The 18,156-nt window shown below is 42.7% G+C and overlaps 1 protein-coding gene across 18 annotated transcripts in view; it reads right to left on the reverse strand.

Moving 5' to 3' along the window:
* PTPRS (protein tyrosine phosphatase receptor type S) overlaps positions 1-18,156 on the reverse strand; it is a 565,376-nt gene that overhangs the window by 349,984 nt on the left and 197,236 nt on the right. For 7 of the 18 annotated variants that reach the window (XM_040322436.1, XM_040322492.1, XM_040322495.1 and 4 more), the window contains exons 7-9: positions 4,458-4,475; positions 2,595-2,705; positions 1,275-1,286 (exon numbers count right to left, since the gene is read on the reverse strand). In XM_040322436.1, coding sequence (XP_040178370.1) covers positions 1,275-1,286; positions 2,595-2,705; positions 4,458-4,475 — 141 coding nt within the window. The remainder of the gene's footprint in view (positions 1-1,274; positions 1,287-2,594; positions 2,706-4,457; positions 4,476-18,156) is intronic. The other 11 variants (XM_040322493.1, XM_040322494.1, XM_040322474.1 and 8 more) reach the window with 3 other exon arrangements.

Here is an 18,156-nt window from a genome sequence, read left to right on the forward strand (position 1 = left end):
CAATGCATAAGTAGAACATACAACACTTACAATTACATGTTTACTGCCTTGGAACTTTGTTCCTGCCCAGTGCAAGTTATAACTATGCCTGCTCTGATAAAAAAAAAAATGGAAATGCTACTGAATTATCTGACTATTTTGATATAACTATGCCTTTTTATAAAGAATTCGTTTTTTTTTTCAACTGTGATCTAAAAAAACCCCACAAATTATCCCTATAGAAAGGTAATGGCATTAAATGGTATAATACAAATGTAACTGCAAACTATATGGTTAAAAGTTTGAGGACACCTATCCATCCCATGTTTTTTTCCGTGGTTGGTCATGTTATGGAATGGGTACTAATATGGAGTTGTGCCTCTCACCCCACCTACCCCTGTAGCTAAAACAGCCTCTATTCTTATAAAATGTGCCTGTGAAAATTTGTGCTCATTCAGCAAAAGAACATTTGTAATGTCACATAATGATGCTGGATAAGAAAACTTAGCCCATCCTAAAAGCATTCAAAAGGGTTGAGGCCTTAATTATAATCTTGACATGGTTAACAGTGGCACAGTCATACGTGATCAGAAAAGGGCCTTCTCCAACTTCTTGTCACAAGACTGGAAGCACACAATTGCCTAAAAAAAAATTTCACTGTAAGCTGCAGCAGTGACAATGAAAAGAGCTGGAATTGTTCATGTTAATAAGCTTCATTTTTAAATGGTATTACTATTTTAAATAAACCATTGCGTTTCTTAGATATATTACATAACTTTAAAACTGCTGAAATGTGGTATTTTCTGTGTAACATGACATGTTGTTTAGCACTTACGAATATATTTTATCACCACAGGGCAGGAACAAAGTTTTTTTTTTTTTTTTTTTGAAACATGCAACTACTGTCTACAATGCAACAAAACTTTAAAATTTGAACTACAGAGCAACACAGTAATAACAAAAACAAATAAGGTTACATTAAAAAAAAAAAATGAAAAATAATTCATGCAAATAAAGTTACATTCTTCTATCATGCATCAGACTTACTGCCCGAGCACCCAATAATGACGACGAAAAGTGCAAAAACCCAGCAACATTACCAAAGGATGCATAGAGGTGTCTCACAATGCAATATCATCTCAATCCCCAAAGCCCATTGACAGTTGCACTGCCCTTCATTGAAATAATATTTTTTTTTATTATTTTTTTTTATCTTTGTATGTAAAAATGTGGGTAAAGAACGTAAAAAAATTAACAAAATCAAACAAAACAAAAACAAAAAAAAACACACCAACCTTCTCGTAGCTCTGAGGGATGTTAAGGGGTTTGATGCAGAACACAATGACATGAGGAGAAGAGAAAAAATAGGGGAGACACAGAGAGAGTAAAAAAAGACCTTCTCCAGGCTTTCAGCTGCAAAGCGACTAATCCATCTATATATATATAGATATATATATATATATGTAAATTAAAACTAGCAACAAATATATTTACTTATCTTCTGCATTTGTACCTACATTTTTACTCCATCTTTTTTAGCATATGCTATACTGGACACATATATATAACATTTGCTTTTATACAGTTTGTGTGTGTGTATATATATATATATATATATATATATATATATATATATATATATATGCTCAGTATATAATACTTGTTATTTAGCAACAGACCCAATGTTGTCATGATCATTACAAACTGCAATGTTGTTTTGAATCACATTAACAGAGAAAGAATATAACGATCTCTACAATATTGGGTCATAATGCATTTATGTATGCATAAATATACTCCTCAATTGTAGAAGCCCTCAAGTAAAATAAGATCAAGTATTTAGGCATATTTAAGATGTTATTGCCTATTATTATTTAAACCCACCAATAACTATTCATGAGATATGCAGATTATTAGATACTTTTTCCCGAATATTTATTTTATTTATACATTCCCAGCATAATTATTGCAGCTGTGTGGCATTCTCCTAATATTTAAACAAAAAATGTATTCCAACATTTAACTATCTATACACAACATAACTTATGTGTGTGTGAATTCTTTGTTTTGGGCTATGCATTCACTATATTTGTATCCTGCCAGAAGTACAGCAGAAGTCCATAAGTGGTAGAATTCTCTCTTTGTTAAGTTTAAACTGATCAAAAAATGAATAAAAAAAAAAAACACGCATTTTGTTGAAAAAAGTCTGAAATGTTCAATATGTATATTTGTATTCTGTAAAATTTCTTGACACTGACGGCTTTTCTAATTTCAAAGTATCAACTAAAGCATGTAGTAAATACATATAATATGTGTTGATGTAATAAATACAAGCCATGTTATTGACATTACTAATAGAACCTAGCACAGTAAAAGTAAATAGTATCCTAAAGTACACTTTTATATGTCTGCAGCGTGCTTAAGAATTATACCTACCCTGTTCATAAAAAATATTATCTAGTAAAGTATACAATTATTATATATTGACAGACCACTTTCAGAAACATTAAATCATACAAAATTTAAAGCCAGAACTGGAGATATGAGGACAAGATAGCAAGTACAGCCTTCAGAATGTTCACATTACCAGTGTGCAGAGCCCAGCTGCTCCCTACCTCTCACATAAAGATTAGCAGGTGAAGAGTAGCGAACACCAGCACTGTTAGTTGCAACACATTCGTACTTTCCTTGATCAGTCTCTTCACTGTTTTCAATTTGTAAGGCACCTAAAGAAAAAAAAAACAAAAAAAAAAAAAACAAACAACACAAGTTAATATAAACACTAAAATATTTTTCCTATAGTAGTAAGACCAAATGGTAACACACAAGAAGCCCTCTGTTATACCTACTAATAACGCGGAGCTCCAGCCCCCCCATCAAAAATTAAAAGTCGGCAGCTACAAATACTATAGTTGCTGACTTTTAATATTAGGACACTTACCTGTCCAGGGATCCTGCAAAGTCAGCACCCCAGCCATTTTTTCGATCAGCTCACGGGTGCTGCCGCCACCATTCAAGGTAAGGGAGACTGGCAGTGAAGCCTTTTGACTTCACAGCCGGTTCCCTACTGCAAATGCGCAAAGCACACTGTGCTTTCTAACTGGCCCGGTGGCAGAGAGAGGAGGGGGGCCGAACTTCTGGGGGACCTTGCCGCAAACAAGCAAAAAAACAAAAACAATGGCAACTCTGCTTTAAATACAATATTGTATTTAGTAACCACCAACTAACAATCTTAGTCAGAATGCAACAGGTTAAACATATAACACACATACATTTTATATATATATATATATATATATATATATATATATATATATATATATATCGCACTTGGTCTTCAAATTGACAACATGGCATACGCTTTGCTTATAAGGAAGCAAATAATGGTTTAAAATATGGTAACCACCCCCCCCCCCCTAAAAAAAAGTGCATTAAACATTTCCAAAGCTTTGTAATTACATATTAGGCACCACAGCATTTTGCAGAAATGTAACAACATATGTATTAAAGATATACACCTGTATTAGACAGAATTATAGAATACATTCTAACATTAGAATGCACTCTAGAATATGAACATTTATTTTAACAAATTTTGATCTGAGATTTTTGAGTAATTACCATGTTGTGGGAATGGCGAACTTGATAAGATGTGACAGAGGGGGTAATATTAGAACTGCCACTAAATCTAAAACGTTGCCTATTTAAATGATGAGGCCAACAATTGAGATGTGTATTTGCATTATAGTATACAATAAACTGTGATCTGTTTTTCATAAAGTCATAATAATTAAAGGCTGTCCTTTATAATAAACATTTTTTTTTTTTTTTAACTTAGACAAAGCTTTACAAATAAAACATTCCAATGAATTTACTATCGATTTTCTTGATATATTGAGGAATTTTTGATGCCTTGATGATTAACTTTACAAATAGTTCAGTCAGCATTAAAAAAAAAGAGTGTGTCTATTACTATAACTTAAATGAGGAACAGATTATAATTTAGCAGTTGCTAAGGCAGACATCCTAAACATTCAAAATGGGGCAGAATATATATACACATATATTATATATATACACACACAGATAGATAGATACACAGTTAGCTTTGCTAAGAGTCTCTGATTTTGTGAAGGTAATGCAACATATACATTTACATTTTAGATTTAGTGGCTCCTTAAATCGTTTTATATAATTAGGTCCATTTATTTGTTAAAGAAATGTATAAGATCAGTAATACTTACCAAACTCTGAATAAAATTTACAATATCTGTGCATTGTAATCATTAAGTGGTCTATAATACTGCTAACCCAGAAGTAGTACAATGACAATGTACTGTACTTACAGAAAATATAACCTATACTCAAGAAAAAGAACAATAAAAGGGCCCAAATAAATATAAAGCTAACTAGACAAGGTGTAAAAAAAAAAAGATTTCAATAACTTAAGGAGGCGTTGCTATATGGAAATGCCTTACCTCGAATTGGTGTATTTTCTGTAATGAAAGCAAAGAAGAAGAGTGACATTGGTGAGGAAGTTAGGTTTAGATTACCAGGCACAGAGCCAAAAAAGGGCCTGTATCCAGGAAGAACTTCTGTGAATGATCCACAAACATTTCTTTTTGCCTCATGGTACGACTTTTAGTTAATTAAATATGTTTTTTTTTTAAACTGCAGGGTACCAATTAACTAACTACATTTAAGGATGCATTTTGTGGGCTGACAATGCAAAGGCTGATCAAAGCAGAACTCCAGTGTAAACTTTACACTTTGCATAGATGACAGTAAAAGGAGTTGCTACAATATCCAAATATTGCAAGTTATGTTGGTTTTATGGCTCTGGGAAAGAGTATAAACAGGCAAATTAGCAGTCCTATGGCTACAAACATCCTGACAATTTAAAATGTTGTCCATATTTTGGTATGAATAACAGTAGTTCTGTAAAGAAAGGAAGAAAGCAAGGAAGCATAGTTTTTTTTTTTTGCCACTGAACATTATCATTATCCCTGTTACACATAACACATTAGCTAATATGTAATGGCATTTGATCTCCAACAGATATGCTCAGTCACTTAAACTGCTCTTACAGCTCAATGTACAGTACATCTCATGAAATGCTGGGGATATTGTATTCTCAAAACAAAAAAACTGGGACCATTTTTTATAATGAAAAATAAATAAATACTCAAAGCAGCACTAGATAAACCAGAAAAGCGCAAAATTATGCAATTTTTCTACAGTAAGTATAATGGCATGCTGCAATTTTGGATAAAAAAGTACATACTGCAGCTGCTCTCTAAAGGAAATTGAAAGTAAATATGCGGTATGAGGATAAAAGGCAGCTATAGGGTACAATATCTACTGAAACAAAATAAAAGCTGTTCAGAATTACTACACAATTCAGAACTTGTGGAACTAGTATGTGTACCTTAAAGTGTATTTCCACTTCTGGAGTCAAATTTAGAAAAACCCCACTATGTATTCCTAGTCAAAAAACAAAAAAAAGTAAATCACCATGAGCTGATTGGCTGCATGCACTGATTGAACACATTTTCCAATAGTTCCATTTGGCTGCAAATGTGGAAATACACTTCAATGCTAAGCATTTTTAACCACTTGCCCACTGGGCACTTAAACCCCCTTACTAACCAGACCAATTTTCAGCTTTCAGTGCTCTCACATTTTGAATGACAATTACTCAGTCAGGCAACATGCTACCCATATGAATTTTTTGTCCTTTTTTTCACACAAATATAGCTTTCTTTTGGTGGTATTTGATCACCTCTGGGTTAATTTTTTTTACGCTATAAATGATAAAAGACTGAAAATTGTGTAAAAATAGTTTTGGTTCGAAAATTTAGCAAATAATTATTTATTGTTTGGTCCGTGTGAAAGTTATAGAGTAATCACTACAAACTGATCTCATCTGATCACACCTGATGTACTGGCCTATCTCATTTCTTGAGACCCTAACAAGTCAGGAGAGTACAAATACCCCCTAAATGACCCATTTTTGGAAAGTAGACAATCCAATGTATTTAGTAAGGCCGAGTACTCACGGCAGGACATGTCCGATGAAAACGGTCTGCAGACCGTTTCCATCGGACATGTCTGGCCGGGGCCTGCCCGGGGACTTCTGTTCGATGGCTATACACACCATCGAACAGAAGACCGCGCGTAAACAATACGCGGGGCGTGTCCGCGGTGTCGACGCGTCGATGACGCGGTGTCGCCGCGACAATGACGCGCCGGCGTGGGCGGCCTGCCTTGAAAATGCTTCCACGCATGCGTCGAAGTCATTCGACGCATGCGAGGGATGGTGGGCGGCAGGACATGTACGGTAGGTCTGTACAGACGACCGTACATGTCCGGGCGGACAGGTTTCCAGCGGACTGTTTTAAAGCAAGTCCGGGAAACAGTTGTCTGCTCAGAAACGGTCTGTCAGACAATTGTTTGCTGGAATCCTGTCCGCGCGGCTGTACACACGACGGAACATGTCTGCTGAAATTGGTCTGCCGACCAGTTTCAGCAGACATGTTTGGTCGTGAGTACGGGGCCTCAGAGGCATGGTGAGTTTTTGAAGCTGTAATTTTTTACCACAATTTGTAAAATTATTATTATTTTTTTCACGGAATTGTCATATTATCAGGTTATTTATCTCACACAGCATATGCATACCACAAATACCCCCCTCCCCAAACACATCCTCCATAGTATGGTGATACCATATGTGTGAGACTTTTACACAGCCTCTTATGCCACGTACACACGGTCGTTTTTCGGCATTAAAAAAAATTACATTTTCAGCATGTCCAAAAAATGACGTTTTTCCAACTTCATCATTAAAATTGATGTTGCCCACACACCATAGTTTTTGAAAAATGATGAACAAAGCGCATTGACGTACAACACGTACGACGGCACTCTGAAGGGGAAGTTCTATTCGCCTTTGGGCTGCTTTTAGCTGATTCCGTGTTAGTAAAAGACGATTTGCGCTTTTTTTATCTGTTACAGCGTGATGAATGTGCTTACTCCATTATGAATGGTAGTTTTACCAGAACGAGCGCTCCCATCTCATAACTCGCTTCTGGGCATGCGCGTGTTTAAAACGTCGTTTTAGCCCACACACGATCATTTTTTACAACCCGAAAAACAACATTTTTAAAAACGACATTAAAAAATGCAGCATGTTTGAATTTTTCAGAAGCCGTAAAACGATGTGAAGCCCACACACAATGATTTTAAATGACGTTTTTAAAAATTTCATTTTTTTTCATGCCGAAAAACGACCGTGTGTATGCGGCATTACACTTTTGAAGGCCCTGGAGCACCAGGACAATGGAAACATCCACAAAATGACCCCATTTTGGAAATTACACACCCCAATTTATATTCTATGAGGCATAATGAGTCTTTTGAACATGTAATGTTTTTCCACAAGTTTTTGGAAAACATGGATTTTTATACAATGTTGTCCATTTATAAGATATTTCAGATATAAGATATTTCTAACACATAGCATGTACATAGCAAAAATGACACCGCAAAATACATTCTGCTACTCCTGAGTATGGCAATACCACGTGTGAGACTTTCCACAGCCTTGCCACATAGGGAGGCCCGACATGCAGGGAGCACCATCAGATACATACATTTCAAATCGAATTCAACTGCCTCTTACACTTTTGTGAGACACTGATGGGCACTGTAGTGGCAAGGATGCGGCATGGATGAGAACTGATGTGGCATGGATGTGCACTGATGTGGAATGGATGAGAACTGATGTGGCACGGATGAGCACTAATGTGGCACGGATGAGCACTAATGTGGCGTGGATGAGCACTAATGTGGCATGGATGAGAACTGATGAGGCATGGACGAGCACAGATGAGGCATGGATGAACACAGATGAGGCATGGATGAACATGAATGAGTACAGATGGAGCATGGAGAAGCATTGATGAGCCAGGAATAGATGGAGCATGGATGAGCCAGGGATGGATGGAGCACGGATGAGCCAGGTATGGATGAAGCATGGATGAGCCAGGGATGGATGAAGCACGGATGAGCCAGGGATGGATGGAGCACGGATGAGCCAGGGATGGATGGAGCATGGATAAGCACATATGGAGCATGAATGGGCACAGATCAGCACTGTGGGCACTCCAGAGACAGCCCATAGCGCTGCTGCACCCGGCTCCCTCCTCTCCTCGCACACTGTACCGATTGGTGCGAGGAGAGGGGGGGGAAGCTGCACCGGACAAGCTCACGTGGTAAAGGGCGGCTGTCATTGGCCTTTTATCTTGTTCCGTGACGTGCCGGGTGTGCCGTGCCCAAGGGGGCGTGCGATTCTGTGAGGATGTCCATGGACACCCTCCCAGAATAAGACCACTGCGCTGTAGTCGTCTTCTGGCTATGGCCCGGTCGGCACCCGTGCTTCATTTTGTCTGTCCATAGTTACAACACCAATTCCAGAAAATCTACAAAAAAACTAAATGCAATGATTTATAAATTGATATTTTAGTCACAATAGAAAACATATCAAATGTTTAAACTGAGGAAATGTACCATTTAAAAACATAGAGCTAGATTCACAGAACACTTACGCTGGCGTATCTACAGATACGCAGCGTAAGTGAACAGATGCACCGTCGTATCTATGCGCCCTATTCTCTATACTAGATACGCCTGAATTCTAGCCTCATCCGACCAACGTAAGTCTCCTACGCCATCGGATCTTGGGTGCATATTTACGCTGGCCACTAGGGGCGCTTCCATTGATTTACGTGCCGAATATGTAAATGACCTAGATACGCCTATTCACTAACGTACTTGCGCCCGTCGCTTTAATCTACGCCGTTTACGTAAGGCGTACGTCCGTCCTAAAGTTATCCCTGCTATAGGTGGCGCAACCAATGCAAAGGTATAGATGTCGGAACAGCCGTCAAATTTTACGTTGTTTACGTAAGTCGTACGGGAATGGGGCTGTGCGTAGGCTACGTTCACGTCGAAAGCATTAAGCCGACGTAGCTTAGGGAGTATATGCGACGTGATTCTGAGCATGCGCGCGAATGCGTAGTTCGTACGGCGCTTCATTTACATGGGGTCACGATTCATTTCAATACAACACGCCCACTACCAGCCTACTTTGAATTAGGCGGGCTTACGCCGACCATATTACGCTACGCCGCGGCAATGTACGGGGCGAGTGCTTTGTGAATACTGCTCTCGGCTCTGTGTGCGCCGTCGGCGTAGCGTATATTCGATACGCTACGCTGGCAAAACAATGCGCCGAGCTACCTGAATCTAGCTCATAGGTAACTAAAATTAATGGAAGCAACACAACGCAAAAAGTTGGGATAGGGCCATGTTTACCATTTGAAAGTATTGAAAATACTAAAATATGCAAGGCATTCCCTGAAAAAGACATCTTCTGAATGGGAGCATATACTGCTCTAAAATCTGAATATATCTGTCAGCATTTATGGTGGCTTCATTCCATATGCACCCATCAGAGATGCATGCTTTTAAAATGAGCGCTGATACCAAGTTGGAAGGTGAAGTTCTACCCTGCCTGGGAAGAAGGATGTGTGTTCATCCCCAACGCCCAGAGAGTGGAGTTCCAAAATCCTCCTGCCGTATGCGATTGCCAACAGAAAAGTTGTTTTTAAAGTTAGGTTCCAAATTGAGACCTCTTCAACCGTCACGAACGGATGAGTGAATAGGACATCCAATATTAGAGGAAGATCCCACTTTGGAAAGGAACGTCTGGATGAAGGACGAATCTTCAATACGTCCCTGAGGAAAGTAACCACTAGAGCAGGGGTGGCAAACACAAGTCCCGTGGGCCGAATCTGGCCCGCCGGACCTTGTAATGTGGCCCGCACAGCAGCCTCCTCATTTTGCCAGGTTGGGTTCCCAGCCCCAAATTAGCACATGCACGGCCAGTCTGAGCATAGGCATTAACGTCTTCCCCTTACTGTGCCGCTCTGTCTCCACCTCCACCGCTGTGTCTCAGGCTGCCACTCTGGTCTCCGCCTCTGCCCTGTCTCCGCCTCCACCGTAGCCTCCGCTCTGCCTCCAGCCATGTCGGCTTACAATGCCGCTCTGGTCTCCGCCTCCACCACCGCTCTGTCTCCACCTCCCCAGTCCCTCCAGCCAGCGATGCCGGCTTTTTTGCATGCCACTGACTGCATAGTGGCAGAGATTGCTGGCAGCTTTTTGGGCATTGTTTCCCCCCATCCAGCGGGCTGCATCCTGTGGCTCTTCTTAATAAAGTGTGTGCTGCTATTTTACAGTTTTGGTGGGGAAAAAAAAGAAGCAAAGTACTGATACTTAACACAGGAGATCCGCCCACAGAGGGATGGTACCACTATAGCCCAATAAAAAAAAGGTACTATAGCCCAATACAAAGGGAGGGAGCCGCCTATAAAGGGAGGTACCAGAGCTGGTCCAGGTAGGAAGGTAGGAGAGAGTACTGATGTGAGGAATTTTTAGGTGCAATCCTGACCCATGCACTGTATACGTAGCGCAATTCTGACCCATGCACTGTATACGTAGCGCAATCCTGACCCCTGCACTGTGTACTTAGCGCAATTCTGACCCATGCACTGTGTACTTAGCGCAATCCTGACCCCTGCACTGTGTACTTAGCGCAATCCTGACCCCTGCACTGTGTACTTAGCGCAATCCTGATCCATGCACTGTGTACTTAGCGCAATCCTGACCCATGCACTGTGTACTTAGCGCAATCCTGACCCATGCACTGTGTACTTAGCGCAATCCTGACCCATGCACTGTGTACTTAGCGCAATCCTGACCCATGCACTGTATACGTAGCGCAATCCTGACCCATGCACTGTATACGTAGCGCAATCCTGACCCATGCACTGTATACGTAGCGCAATCCTGACCCATGCACTGTATACGTAGCGCAATCCTGACCCATGCACTGTGTACGTATAGCGCAATCCTGACCCATGCACTGTATACGTAGCGCAATCCTGACCCATGCACTGTATAGGTAGCGCAATCCTGACCCATGCACTGTATACGTAGCGCAATTCTGACCCCTGCACTGTATACGTAGCGCAATCCTGACCCATGCACTGTATACGTAGCGCACTCGGCCCTTTGAGGGTGACCATACTGCTGATGCGGCCCCCGATGAATTTGAGTTTGCCATCCTTACACTAGAGGGTCTTCTGCCCACCTGGTGTTAGTTGCTGCAGAGACTGTGGACACCTGTACCTTAAGGAAACTCTGGCTGAGCCCTAAATCGAGACCGGTTTGAAGGAAGCTCAAGACATCAGCAGTGGAAGGAGCGCTGATAACAAGATGGAAGGTCCTTCTCCCATTTAGTCTGGAGGACTCTGCCCCTAAGTCAAATTTAGATTCGTCTGACCTGAGGGTGTAAACCAGATTTCCCCCTGTTACGCGAGAGATCGCTTTGTTGAGTTTCTCGCCGAATAAATACTTTCCATCAAAAGGGAATCTTGCACCAATTTTGATTCGATGCCAGATCGGCTGTCCAGGGTTTAAGCCATAAGGCTCGTTTTGCCATGACTGAGTGCAGCATTGAGTTGGCTGAACAACGGATTGTGTTGATCACAGTTTCTTCTACGAAATCCGACGATAACTTAAGCTCCTCCAGAGCTTTGATTATGTCATTCTTGGAGACCTCTTGGTGCAGGGCTGTCTTAACATTTTCTGTCCATGACCTGATGGCATTGGAAACAGATGTCAGCGCAATGGCTGGTCTACAAGCCGCCCCTCCCGCTAGATAGCTCCTTTTCAGATCTAGGTCAATTCATCTATCTAGGGGTCTCCAAAGTACGGCCCCCGGGCCACATCCGGCCCGCTAGGAGGTTTTGTCCGGCCCGCAGCTTCAGTCATTAGACTCACTGCAGGGATGGAGTCTGCTCGAATTGCGGGGATGCTTTGCCTTCTGACAGGCATTGAGGGAGTGTCCCAACAAAGCCTGTGTTTCAGTGCTGATTGTCTTGAGACTGCAAGGCACCACTGGTAACCAAAGCAGCCCTGAGCTCAAATGGGGATTACATTTTTATAGAGGTAGGGCAAGGGGGAGATAATTAGGGAGGCCAGCCCCCTTCTGGAGTCCCCAATTATCTATTTTTAACTAATAATGATGTTTTCCCTAGACCAAGATGGCCGTGAGGCCTCCTCGTAGAGTGCGCACGCGCCCACACATGCGCACTAACTGCTGCGGAAAACCCTGATTGTAGACAGGTGACAGACTCATCCCGGGGCCGTGCATGAGCACTGCCTCCGGAACATGCCTCCCCACATGAAGGAGGATGTCACCGCGCCTCTCCCACTCACTCCCTCCCCGCCCACCGTGTAGCAAGCAGGGAGCGAGTACCGGAAGCCCGAGCGAGGACCAGGCACAGAGTCTAAGCCTAGAGAGAAAGGCAAGGGCAAATTAAAGCCTACTGTATATATTTTTTGAAAGCCCCTAGGAAGTCAGAACCGTACCGAACGGATCGCGCATACACGAAGCGAAAGTAAATGTTCTTAAAGGGGATTTTTTTTTTACTTTGTTTTAACTAGGCTTTTATTTGAAAACACAAATCTTTTCAGTAAGAGAGAAAAGGAGAAAGTCTGACCTGTCCAGGGAAGAAGAGCAAGCTGATTCTCCCACTGAATCCACCAGCATTCGTTTGATCATCAATCATCAACAGACTGCGTTCTTATGAGGAAACTCTGCAAGATCCCAAAAGATCCTCAGAAGGGGGTTCCCAGTCTTATTAGCGCTAACAGCGGCCCAAGAACAGGGACTGCACAGGTATGGACATACTGCTACTCTTCACCAGTCAAGAGGTATGAGGGGAAAAAAGAGAAATGTTGGGGAAGGGGCTATGCCTTTAATTTATGCTATTCACTAGTCCTGTAGGAGAAGTCGAGGCGGAGCTCTATCACATGTATGCTGCCATGGAGGCAACAGGAAAACAGCTTTCCACTTTGCAAGAAATCCTGTTAAATGAGTTTTGGCCCTGACAAGACAGCAATGTTTTTGGATGTTCAGATATGGCTTTTTCTTTGCACAATGGAGTTTTAACTTTCATATTGGATGGCACGGCAAACTGTGTTCAGCTGAACTGTCTGATTTTTCCAGCGCAATATAGCAGTCCTGCTATAAGTCGCTGATCGCTGCCATTAGCATGGGGTGGGGATGGAGGGGGGGGGGAGCATCAACCCCTACTTCATCTCTCCTGGCAGGTGGTGCCTGCAAGCCCTCCATGGCGTTGGCCAGGCGGTTGAGGACAGTGTTGGTCTGTCCCAACATCCTCATCTGCCATGTGGTGGTGATCCTCAACTGCCGTCGGGTAAGTCTCCCCTCCTCCCGCACAGCAGCAGTGTTGGCCTCCACCGCACCTGCCAACCTGCTCACCTCCGAAGTTAATAATGCAGTGGCATCCTGCTGTTCAACCAGACAGGTCACAATGGCTGCGCAATTGCCACTAACATCCTCCAGGGTCTCATTCTGTCGGTCCCCCCGGTCAGCATGGTGGGTGAGGGCCTGCTGGACAGAGGAGGAGGATGCCAGGCTGTCCGCCACCCGCCTCAGGTCTTCCACCATCTCCCCTATATGGTGGGTCTGCCGGGCCTGCTCCTCCTGCAGACCCTCACGGAGGCTGGAGGGTACACCCCTAGTTTTAGAAAGAGCCTTAGAGTTTTAGAAAGGAGAGGCTGGGGCACGAACTGAGGGAGCAGAAGGGGAGGGGGTCACACAGGAGGGAGTGACACTGGAGGGGGGACACTGGAGGGAGGGACACTGGAGGGAGGGACACTGGAGGGAGGGACACTGGAGGGGGATGATGTTATGGTCGGGGGGGTGGTGGGTCGGTCAGGGATGGTGGGATCCTCCTGGAGGGACACTGCTTCCTCCAGATTGAGGATAACGGCCTCCTCCACCACTTCCTCCTCTCTAGATGGACTCTGGCCGATATCCTCCTCCACCAACATGCCCAGGATCTGCAGAGGGCCTGACTGCACCCCATGATGTTCTGGGGATGGCGTGGGTCGCCCTACAGCCGACGACGGCCCAGCCTCATCATCAACATCTGTGGATGACACAAAACAAAAATGTTGCTGGAGCAACACACTTATCATATGTTCCCTTCTACCCCCTCCCATGATACACAGCAGATATGAGAAACAAAAACGTGTTACATGTTCCCTTCTACCCCCTCATATGTTCCCTTCTACCCCCTCCCATGATACACAGCAGATATGAGAAACAAAAACTTGTTACATGTTCCCTTCTACCCCCTCATATGTTCCCTTCTACCCCCTCCCATGATACACAGCAGATATGAGAAAACAAAACTTGTTACATGTTCCCTTCTACCCCCTCATATGTTCCCTTCTACCCCCTCCCATGATACACAGCAGATATGAGAAAACAAAACTTGTTACATGTTCCCTTCTACCCACTCATATGTTCCCTTCTACCCCCTCATATGTTCACTTCTACCCCCTCCCATGATACACAGCAGATATGAGAAACAAAAACGTGTTACATGTTCCCTTCTACCCCCTCATATGTTCCCTTCTACCCCCTCCCATGATACACAGCAGATATGAGAAAACAAAACTTGTTACATGTTCCCTTCTACCCCCTCATATGTTCCCTTCTACCCCCTCCCATGATACACAGCAGATATGAGAAACAAAAAACTTACCAGTCCCCAAGTCCCCAACAGTGGAGTCATAGCCTGGCAGTCCCTCCACCTGCTCCAGCGCTAGACTCTGAGAGATGACCTCCTCCTCCGGATTGAGTCGCACAGAACAGGCTGGTCCTCCTCCGGTGCCCCTGCTGTGCTTTTTAATGAGGACAATTTTGTCCCGGACGCGACGCCGCATGTCCGTGAACTTTTTCTGGATGTCCATCCAAGTCCGGTCCTCAAAGCTCAGGGCATTGATGTCTAAGGTTATCGCCTCAAATATTGCCCTCCTTTGGGCTACGGTAGTATTTTGGCGTTCAGCGCCATACAGAACAGCAGTATGGCGCGTCAGTGCCGCCAGCATGATCTCCATCTCAGCTGCCACAAAGTTAGCCTTCCTTTTTTTTTTTTGGCCGGGAGGTGCCATCTTGCAGCAAAGGGCAAAATTACCTTGCTCAGGGGGGGGGTGGAACAAGCAGGATGTAATTTTGCACAAGACCTGCGCAGGTCTGCCCCTATTTATTTGCTCAGTGCAAGCAGTTGGGCAGAATTTGCCCTGAAAATAGGCGCAAACCACTGCTGAGTGGAAAAAAGATCATTTGCATAGGGCACACCCACTTTCACTTGCGCTGCCTTAGGCCCTGATTTTTGCCTTACAAAGGAGCAAGTTAGCAGACAAAAGGAATCCTGAATCAGGTGGCAATCTTTCCAATTTGCCCCAGCGCAGAGCAAATCAGCTGCTCTTCACAGGTGTAACTAAAGGGCAAATCTACCTGAATCTGGGCCATTGTTTTCAATGAGGCAGGTTCACATATATGCGATGCATTCGCACTGCGCATTGCCTCCAAACCGTGTGCGGTTTTTATGTCTTGCGGTGCGGCTCAGGTGTAAATTCAATCCTATTATCTTCTATGGGTACGCATCTAATTCGCAGATGTGTTCAGTTCAGTTCAGGAATTTCTCTCATTCAGCTCAATACACTTCTCCCCCACTCTCCTCTCACCCGGAACTTCTCCCAGGTCTCCAAATTTGCATCTAAAATTTGCTAATCTGCTGAACACTTCTCTTATCTCTCTGCAGAGATAAGAGAGCTGAAATTCGCACAGCACTAGTGTGATTCCGGCCTTAGAGCTGAAGTGGCTAGGAGTAGTATAGTGTTTTTTTTTTGTCTACTGTCACTAGTCAGTGTCCCTGATCTTCGCCACACCAGTTATATGATAATGCTGTACTGAACTGGTGACAGTATGTAAAATACTTTTTGTTTAATTATTTGAATTTTCCCCAAAATGTTGACAAAAAATTACAACTTAAAAAAAATTGCCATGACTCTTACGAAATACCTACTTTCCAAAAAGGGGTAATTTTTGGGCCTCAAGAAATGAGATAGGCAGTCAGGACTAATCGATTTTCATATTATATATATATATATATATACACACACACACACACACACGCATACACCATGTGATACTCGAAAAATTTGAATATCGTGCAAAAGTTCATTTATTTCACTAATGCAACTTAAAAGGTGAAACTAATATATGAGATAGACTCATTACATGCAAAGCAAGATAGTTCAAGCCGTGATTTGTCATAATTGTGATGATTATGGCTTACAGCTCATGAAAACCCCAAATCCACAATCTCAGAAAATTAGAATATTACATGCAATCAATAAAACAAGGATTGTACATAGAAGAATATCGGACCTCTGAAAAGTAGAAGCATGCATATGTACTCAGTAGTCGGTTTGGGCCCCTTTTGCAGCAATTACTGCCTCAATGCAGCGAGGCATGGAAGCTATCAGCCTGTGGCACTGCTGAGGTGTTATGGAAGACCAGGATGCCTTCAACTCTTCTGCATTGTTCAGTCTCATGTCTCTCATCTTTCTCTTGGCAATGCCCTATAGATTCTCTATGGGGTTTAGGTCAGTCGAGTTTGCTGGCCAATCAAGCACAGTAATCCCACGGTCATTGAACCAGGTTTTGGTGCTTTTGGCAGTGTGGGCAGGTGCCAAGTCCTGCTGGAGAATTACGGTAAGTCAGCATCCCCATAGAGCCTGTCTGCCGAAAGAAGCATGAAGTGCTCCAAAATCTCCTGGTAGACGACTGCTTTGACCCTGGATTTAATGAAGCACAGTGGACCAACACCAGCAGATGACATGGCTCCCCAAATCAACACAGACTGTGGAAACTTCACACTGGACTTCAAGCATCTTGCAGTGTGTGCCTCTCCATTCTTTCTCCATACTCTGGCTCCTTGGTTTCCAAATGAGATGCAAAATTTGCTCTCATCGTAAAAGAGGACTTTGGACCACTGAGCAACAGACCAAGTCTGTTTTTCTTTAGCCCAGGTAAGACACTTCTGACATTGTTTGCTGGTCAGGAGTGGCTTGACAAGAGGAATACAACATTTGAAGCCCAAGTCCAGGATCCATCTGTGTGTGGTGGCTCTTGATGCACCGACTCCAGCCTCAGGCCACTCCTTGTGAAAGTCCACAACACTTTTGAATGGCCTTTTCCTTACAATCCTCTCCAGGCTGCGGTCATCCCTGCTGCTTGTGCACCTTTTTCTTCCACACTTTCCCCTTCCACTTTCTATTAATGTGCTTTAATACAGCACTTTGGGAACATCCAACTTCTTTTGAAATTACCTTTTGAGGCTTTCCCTCCTTATGGAGGGTGTCAATGATGGTTTTCTGCACAACTGTCAGGTCAGCAGTCTTTCCCATGATTGTGATTCCTACTGAATCAGACTGAGAGACCATTTAAAGGCTCAGGAACCCTTTGCAGGTGTTATGGCTTAATTAGCTGATTGGAGTGGGACACTTTGACCCTAGAATATTGCACCTTTTCACAATATTCTAATTTTCTGAGATTGTGGATTTGGGGTTTTCATGAGATGTAAGCCACAATCATCACAACTATGACAAATCACAGCTTGCTTTGCATGTAATGAGTCTATCTCATACATTAAGTTTTATGTTGCATTAGTGAAATAAATGTACTTTTGCACGATATTCACTTTCCTGCAGACTACATAATAAACACTGATTTGGGTTTATTTTCAAGGAATGTAGCAGAATACAGTTTGGCCTAAATGTATTAAGAAAGATTATTTATTTGCAAAATTTTAAACAGAAACGGAGAAAAACTATTTTTGTTTTCAAAAATGTTTGGTCTTTTTTTGTTTAATTCGCAAAATATAAAAAACCCAGTGGTGATTAAATACCACCAAAAGAAAGCTCTATATGTGAGAAGAAAATTATAAAAATTGTATATGGGTGCAATGTTGCATGGCAGTGCAATTGTCATTCAAAGCGTGACAGCGCTGAAAGCTGAAAAATGGCCTGGGCAGGAAGGGGGTGAAAATGCCCTGTATTGAAGTGGTTAATGTTTTTTTTGTGTTTTTTTTTGGCTTTTTTCCCACTAATTCTAGATGTGCTTCTTTGATACAAAATGTGAAAGAAGCCCATTTACAACAGTCATCA

This window comes from Rana temporaria, chromosome 1, assembly GCF_905171775.1.
Source record: "Rana temporaria chromosome 1, aRanTem1.1, whole genome shotgun sequence".
Taxonomy (NCBI): Eukaryota; Metazoa; Chordata; class Amphibia; order Anura; family Ranidae; genus Rana; species Rana temporaria.